General features: G+C 60.9%; 1 protein-coding gene across 2 annotated transcripts in view; it reads left to right on the forward strand.

The window, feature by feature from the left end:
• LOC111161562 (Rho GTPase activating protein 33) overlaps nucleotides 1-7,452 on the forward strand; it is an 11,861-nt gene extending 4,409 nt beyond the window's left edge. The window contains exons 13-22 of one of the 2 annotated variants that reach the window (XM_022525303.1): nucleotides 766-910; nucleotides 990-1,072; nucleotides 1,157-1,264; nucleotides 2,606-2,751; nucleotides 3,388-3,541; nucleotides 3,627-3,772; nucleotides 3,856-3,930; nucleotides 5,028-5,702; nucleotides 5,794-6,185; nucleotides 6,279-7,452. In XM_022525303.1, the coding sequence (XP_022381011.1) occupies nucleotides 766-910; nucleotides 990-1,072; nucleotides 1,157-1,264; nucleotides 2,606-2,751; nucleotides 3,388-3,541; nucleotides 3,627-3,772; nucleotides 3,856-3,930; nucleotides 5,028-5,702; nucleotides 5,794-6,185; nucleotides 6,279-7,064 (2,710 nt within the window). In that variant the 3' untranslated portion in view covers nucleotides 7,065-7,452. Of the gene's footprint in view, nucleotides 1-765; nucleotides 911-989; nucleotides 1,073-1,156; nucleotides 1,265-2,605; nucleotides 2,752-3,387; nucleotides 3,542-3,626; nucleotides 3,773-3,855; nucleotides 3,931-5,027; nucleotides 5,703-5,793 lie in introns of both variants that reach the window. The other variant, XM_022525302.1, reaches the window with a different exon arrangement.

Genomic DNA, 7,452 nt, shown 5'->3' on the forward strand with positions numbered 1-7,452 from the left:
GGGGGGGGGGGGGGGGGGGGGGGGGGGGGGGGGGGGGCGGGGGGCTGAGGAGAGCTTAGAATGGGGTTGGACTGGGGCTGGGGGCAGGGAGGGTTTTCTTGAGGAAGTGACCACCAACCTGAGGCACAGTGAGTGCAGGGGAAAGCAGCAGGAGCTCATGTCCCTGGAGTAAATGGGCCTTTCGGATACTGTTAGGATTTTGCCTTTTACTCAGAGGAAGGGGGTAACCACAGGAGGGTCTGAGCTGGGGAGGGACAGTGTGAACCGTCTAAGGTGGGAGGCAGTGAGGCAGGAGCCCTGGGGCTAACAGGAGGCGTGAGGTGACAGTGTGGAGCCTGGGGCTCTGCGAGATGAGGCAAAGGGTCACATGAGATGGTATTTACCCAAGAGCAGTGGACACCACCAGAGAGTTTTGAGCAGGGGCTGCTAGGATTTTGGCCACATTTTCCAGTGACCTCTTAAAGCCAGGAGAAGGACAACTTCGTGGAAGTAGCGTCGTGATCACGTTCTGTATTCAGATGACCTCAGGTAGCCACAAGTGGGAGCGTCTCCCACCTGAGCCTCAGTGTCATCCTCTGTAAAATGGGGCATGCTCGGTGGGGCACACAGAGTTGTTGGGGGTTCTGTAAGGTACTGCCTCTGAAGAGCCCAGCACAGGAAGAGAGTTGCTTCTGTCTGTGGACCCTTTGGGAGGTGGAGGAAGAACATGGCCAGGTGGGTCATCTCTGACCTGAATCTTTCTTCTCCTTGACCTGGTGGCCTCAGGCATGAGTTCGACAGCGAGAGGATCCCTGAACTGTCCGGCCCCGCCTTCCTGCAGGACATCCACAGCGTATCCTCCCTCTGTAAGCTCTACTTCCGGGAGCTGCCGAATCCCTTGCTCACATACCAGCTCTACGGGAAGTTCAGTGTGAGTAAGGGAGCTGGCAAGGTTGGAGGGTGCCAGGGTGCCCCGGCCCAGCCCCCGTCACGCCTGTGCTTCCTCTCAGGAAGCCATGTCCGTGCCCGGGGAAGAGGAGCGCCTGGTGCGTGTCCACGATGTCATCCAGCAGCTGCCCCCGCCTCACTACAGGTAAGCCAGAAGGGGTGGGGAAGACCAGTGGGGGGGTCCCATGGGAGCTGAGGCTCAGGTGTTGTCCTCCACTGCCACCCCTAGGACCCTAGAGTACCTGCTGAGGCACCTGGCCCGCATGGCAAGACACAGTGCCAACACCAGCATGCATGCCCGCAACCTGGCCATCGTCTGGGCGCCCAACCTGCTACGGTAAGCTGTCAGCCCACCAGCCTGACCCCCTCAGCTTCCTTCCACAAGCTGGGCCTCAAGTTGGCCCCACACTTCCTACCCAGAACCCACCTAGCTTCTGTTCTCTCTTTCACTTCATTCCACACATATTTCCTAAGGACCCCCTGGGTGCAGGCTCTTGTTCTCAGCAAAGGGACCCAGGACCCAGCAGTGAGCAAGAACCTGTGCTTCTAGGCTCACATTTTCATGGGGGAGACAGACAATGAGCTAGCAACAAGAAAACCAGAGAGTGTGGTATGATGGTGACGAGTTCCAAGAAGAAAGATGACAAAGCAGGGAAAGGAGATGCATGTGGCCATGGAATTTTGAAAATTTTAGAGGGGCAGGCGAGGCTTTCATAAGAAGTGAGCCCCAGAGGATTTGATGGTGACCAAGACAGAAGAGCTCTCTGCTCGGCGTGAATTAAGTGGTCCATGAGATGGTGGATATAAGAACTATTAGGACAAAGAAAAAAAAAAAGAGAGAGAGAAGGAAGCTTAATAATTTTAAATAAAGTGGGTGGGGAAGACTCCACTGAGAAGGTAACATTTGAGTCAAGACCTGCGGGAGGCGAGGGTGGGGACCCATGTGGACATGTGGGGAGGAGCAGACCAGGCCAAGGGAACACAAGTGCCAATGTCTGGAGGCTGGAAAGGCACTTCTGTGCTGGAGGGCCAGCAGGGAGCCCAGGGTAGCAGGAGGGAGCGAGCAAGTGAGTGAGTGGTTGAGGGGGAGGAGATGACAACGTCAGAGTGATGACAGGGGACCAGCCAGAGCAGTAACTTCTGGGTTCCGGGTCACGGTAAGGACTTTGCTTCTGCCAGGAGAGAGGTGCAGCGGTGGAGGCTCTGAGTCTGCAGGGCCCTGACAGGGGGTCACAGGCTCCCTCTGGTTGTGGCCCGGAGCAGACTGCAGGGGGCAGGATAACCTGGGAGCCCAGGGAGGAGCCACTGTGATGTCTGGGAGTGGGAGGATGGAGGCTGGGCCACGGTGGGGAAAGTGGGGGGAGAAGAGTTTAGAATCTGGAGAGATTTTTGTGGATGGAGCAGACAGGGATTGCTGAGAGGCTGGATGTAGGTGTGAGGGGAAAGAGAGGGGTCAGGAGCATCACCTGGACGTGACTGGCCTGAGCACTGAGATGGGGAAGGCAGGGAGGGAGGGGGTTGAGGAAAGGTTGAGAACCCAATTCTGGATATGATCACTTTGATGAGGTCAGAGGTATTGGATGACTGTCATTTCTTCCATTGACTTCCCATCGTGCCTAGCTGGAACCTGCCAGCTGGGCTCAAAGCACCTGGCACCCCTCCCCCTCGTCCCATCCAGGTCGATGGAACTGGAGTCCGTGGGGCTGGGTGGGGCAGCAGCCTTCCGGGAGGTCCGGGTGCAGTCTGTGGTGGTGGAATTCCTGCTCACCCATGTGGATGTGTTGTTTAGTGACACCTTCACCTCTGCTGGCCTCGACCCTGCAGGTATGCCCATCCCACCCCCTGATGTCCTGGCTACTGCCCCCTCATTGTTAGGGCTGCAGTGGGAGGGCAGGTGGGCTCCCAGCCCTATCCCTAACCCCACTGAAGCTGGACCTCCCTCCTGGCTCCTTGAGGACCCCGCCCCGGCCTCTCCCTCCCCTCCCCCCCCTTCTCATTTCAGCTCCTACGCTCAGGATCCCCACTTCTTGGCCCGGACATCGTTCTTCCTTCACCCCTTGTAGCTCCCTGGGGCTCTTGGGGCCTTGGGGCCACCAGGGAGGAGGTGGGAGGTCCCCAGACTTGACCCCGCCCCGGCCCCACCCAGACTCCCCGCCCTACCCCGGACCCCAGCCCAATCAGGATTCAGCACGTCGGAGGGCCCTCTGGCCCGAGGTAACTGAAGCCAGAGCCGCTGCCCCCGCTGGCTGCCGGGAGCTGCCTCCTCATCAGCTCGTCCTGCCTCACTCCTCCTCACCTGCCTGCTGCCCACCTATTCCCGCCTGATCCGCCCTGGCCCCCTGCCTTGCCAGCCCGGGTGGGCACGCTGCGGGGCCGGGGCTTGGGCTGTGGCGCTTGGCTTTGCCTGTGGCCTTGAGAGGCCCCCAGAGCTGACAGCTGCCCCCTTTCCCAACTCCTTAGGCCGCTGCCTCCTCCCCAGGCCCAAGTCCCTTGCGGGCAGTGGCCCTTCCACTCGCCTGCTGACGCTGGAGGAAGCCCAGGCTCGGACCCAGGGCCGGCTAGGGACTCCCACCGAACCCACCACTCCCAAGGCCCCAGCTTCACCTGTGGAAAGGTGAGTGGAATGCTGGGGGAGCACAGGGCCAGCCTGGAGGCCCCAGATCCTCAGACTCCCTCCTTTTGTCTCCCGCAAACCCCAGGAGGAAAGGGGAGAGAGCCGAGAAACAGCGAAAGCCAGGGGGAAGCAGTTGGAAGACCTTCTTTGCACTGGGCCGGGGCCCTAGCATCCCCCGAAAGAAGCCTTTACCATGGCTGGGGGGCACCCGTGCACCCCCACAGCCTTCAGGTCAGAGGCTGCAGTGGGTGGGGAGTTGGGGTGGAGGGGAGGCACTCCGGAGTGCCCCATGCCCATCCTGCGCCTCTTCGCAGGTGGCCGACCTGACACAGTCACGCTGAGATCTGCCAAAAGCGAGGAGTCTCTGTCATCGCAGGCCAGCGGGGCTGGTGAGCGCCATGGCCCAGGCCCGGCCGGGTGGCTCAGGCCCGGCCCAGTGGAGCTGGGAGGGCTGGCAGCCCTGGGGCGGCCTCTAAATGTACTTCAGATTTGTGGGTTTGGGGTTCCTTTTTGATGTTCTTTAGTTCCTAATCCTGACATGAGTTTCAGTGTGTTAGAAAAAGTGTCACCCTTGGTTCATGATGCTCTGTGATCACTGGTCCAGGCAGGGCCCTTGCAGATTTTTATTCACTCCTTTGGAAAAAAATCTAAGTAATGAAGCGACCACCTGTGAGCCCACTGGCCAGAACTAAAAGAGCCCCACTCCCTTGGCTGCAAGCTCCTCCCCTCTGCCGTCTGCTGCCTCCCCACCGGAGGCAGCCCTGGATTCCATGGGCAGCATCTCCTTGCTCTAAGATTTTATCCCCTGCAGGCCTCCGTGTAACATATGGCACAGTCCTAGCTGTTTTGTAAACGTTGAAGGTTTCCAAAGAAAGGGTGCTGGATGCGGAACTTGACTTTCCGCTCACTGCCAACCACGTGGCTGAGTATTGCTCAGCCTTGTGCGTCTTAGTTGGTCTTAGCTGCTCTCTGGTATTCATGTGCGGCTCTCCCATCCCGAGTCACTTGTCTATCCTCCTCCTGAGGGCTTGGGGGCTGTGGGGAGCACTCCCTGCACGCCCACACTCTGGAGAGTGTTCCAGGCACCCAGGAGCGAGGGGAGGGGCGTGCTGTGGGCCTTGCTCATGTTCAACTTTACATGACAAGGCCCAATTGCTTTCCAGAAAAAAACCAGTCACGTCTGCACTCCTGATAGTGATAGTGAGAGCTCGGGAGGTCCCGCTGGTCTCCTGCTCACCAGCCTTGTGGTTGTCAGATGTCAGACTGGCCTTTGGGTGTAGAACGATTCTTATCATGGCCTGGCCATCTCTTTCCTTTCTCACTTTGAGTCTGAACAGCGCCTGGATTTGCAGCCACTGGGACCCTACCCAGGGGAATGCCTCTTCCTGTAACTTCCCCAGCCTAGCCCACTGGGTGACGTACCCTATCCTTACTGCCATATGCCTATGAAGTTCTGACCCCTGACACCTAACTGCCCCCCTTCCAGGCCTCCAGAGGCTGCACAGGCTCCGGCGGCCCCACTCCAGCAGTGACGCTTTCCCTGTGGGCCCGGCACCTGCTGGCTCCTGCGAGAGCCTGTCCTCCTCCTCCTCCTCCTCTGAATCCTCCTCCTCTTCGGAGTCCTCGTCCTCCGGATCCTCAGCAGCTGGGCTGGGGGCACTCTCTGGTTCACCCTCACACCGAACCTCAGCCTGGCTAGATGATGGTGACGAGCTGGACTTTAGCCCACCCCGCTGCCTGGAAGGGCTCCGGGGGCTCGACTTTGATCCCCTTACCTTTCGCTGTAGCAGCCCCACGCCAGGCGACCCGGCACCTCCCGCCAGCCCGGCACCCCCAGCCCCTGCCTCCGCCTTCCCACCTAAGGTGACACCCCAGGCCCTCTCACCCCGTGGGGCCGCCAGCCCTGCCTCGCCCACCGCCCTGGACATCTCAGAACCCCTGGCTGTATCCGTGCCACCTGCTGTCCTGGAGCTGCTGGGGGCCGGGGGAACGCCTGCCTCAGTCACCCCAACGCCGGCCCTCAGCCCCAGCCCCGGCCTGCGGCCCCATCTCATCCCCTTGCTGCTGCGCGGAGCCGAGGCCCAGCTGAGTGACACCTGCCAACAGGAGATCTGCAGCAAGCTGGCCCTGACTGTTCCCCGGGGAGCCCCAGGCCAGCATGGTGAGTCTTGCTCGGCCCACCCCATGCCCTTAGGAACCCTGAAGGTGCACCCAAGCCCGGCTGACTTCTCTTCCCATTCCTCTCTGTGTAGGTCCTGGTATGGATTCACCGCTGCTGCCCCCACCCCTGTCCCTCCTGCGCCCTGGGGGGGCCCCACCCCCACCCCCCAAGAACCCAGCACGCCTCATGGCCCTGGCCCTGGCTGAGCGGGCTCAGCAGGTGGCCCAGAGACAGAGCCAACAGGAGCATGGGAGCACCCCTTCTGCTCCCCACTCCCCTTTCCACCGCTCACTGTCGCTGGAGGTGGGCGGTGAGCCCCCAGGGACCTCGGGGGTTGGGCCAGCTCCCAACTCCCTAGCCCATTCAGGTGCCTGGGTTCCTGGACCCCCACCCTCCCTACCAAGGCAACAAAGTGACGGGAGCCTGGTGAGGAACCAGCGGCCCCCCGGGACCTCAAGGAGGGGACTCAGAGGCCCTGCCCAGGTCAGTGCTCAGCTCAGGAGAGGTGGAGGGTGCAGGGGGTATGGGGATGAGCCACAGATGGCAGCTCTGTTCCTGTATTCTGTCCCCCCACAGGTTCCTACTCCTGGCTTCTTCTCTTCAGCCCCTCGGGAGTGCCTGCCGCCCTTCCTTGGGGTCCCCAAACCAGGCTTGTACCCCCTGGGTTCCCCATCCTTCCAGCCCAGCTCCCCAGCCCCGGTCTGGAGGAGCCCCTTAGGTCCCCCTGCACCACTTGACAGGGGAGAGAACCTATACTACGAAATCGAGACGGGTGAGGGAACCCCCTACTCTGGCCCCACTAGGTCCTGGAGTCCCTTTCGCTCTATGCCCCCAGATAGGCTCAATGCCTCATATGGCCTGCTTGACCAATCGCCACCACTTCACAGGTCCCCTGACTTCCTGCTCAGCTACCCACCTCCCCCTTCCTGCTTTCCCCAGGACCACCTTGGCTACTCAGCCCCCCAGCATCCCACCAGGCGCCCTACTCGGCCTGAGCCTCTGTATGTTAATCTAGCTCTGGGGCCCAGGGGTCCCTCACCCGCCTCTTCCAGCTCCTCCTCCCCTCCTGCACACCCCCGGAGCCGTTCAGATCCTGGCCCCCCAGCCCCCCGCTTACCCCAGAAACAGAGGGCCCCCTGGGGCCCCCACACCCCTCACAGGGTACCTGCACCGTGGGGCCCTCCAGAGCCTCTCCTGCTGTACAGGGCAGCCCCACCAGCCTATGGGAGGGGGGGCGAGCACCACCGAGGGTCCTTGTATAGGAATGGGGGGCAAGGAAGGGAGGGGGCTGGTCCCCCACCCCCCTACCCCACTCCCAGCTGGTCCCTCCACTCTGAGGGTCAGACCCGAAGCTATTGCTGAGCCGCAGCTGGGAGGGACCTTCCTCCTCTCCCTTTCCCCTCACTGATATTGACCCAATCCAATCCCTCGTTTTGTATTTTCTTGAGCTCCTGACCTGTACCCCAGGTTTCTAACTTTGTAACATGTTTCCGATGTGGGTCCCTAACCTGTTATAGCTTCCCTACTCCGGGCTGAAGGGCACACCCATCCCCCCACCAATCTCCCCTCCTGGGGGCTCCCGCACAAATCTGAGGGCTAGGCCGACACCCTGTCTTCCCTCTCCCTCCAGGAGCCCCCAGCTTGTCCTGACCTGTGCACAGGGGGTTGGGGAACAGCTCCTGCCCATCTCCCCCAACACTCCCCACTAAACCATCTGACAAAATTAATGAATAAAAACAGTGAAAACACG

This window comes from Enhydra lutris, unplaced genomic scaffold, assembly GCF_002288905.1.
Source record: "Enhydra lutris kenyoni isolate GAN:26980312 unplaced genomic scaffold, ASM228890v2 scaffoldscaffold85, whole genome shotgun sequence".
Lineage (NCBI taxonomy): Eukaryota > Metazoa > Chordata > Mammalia > Carnivora > Mustelidae > Enhydra > Enhydra lutris.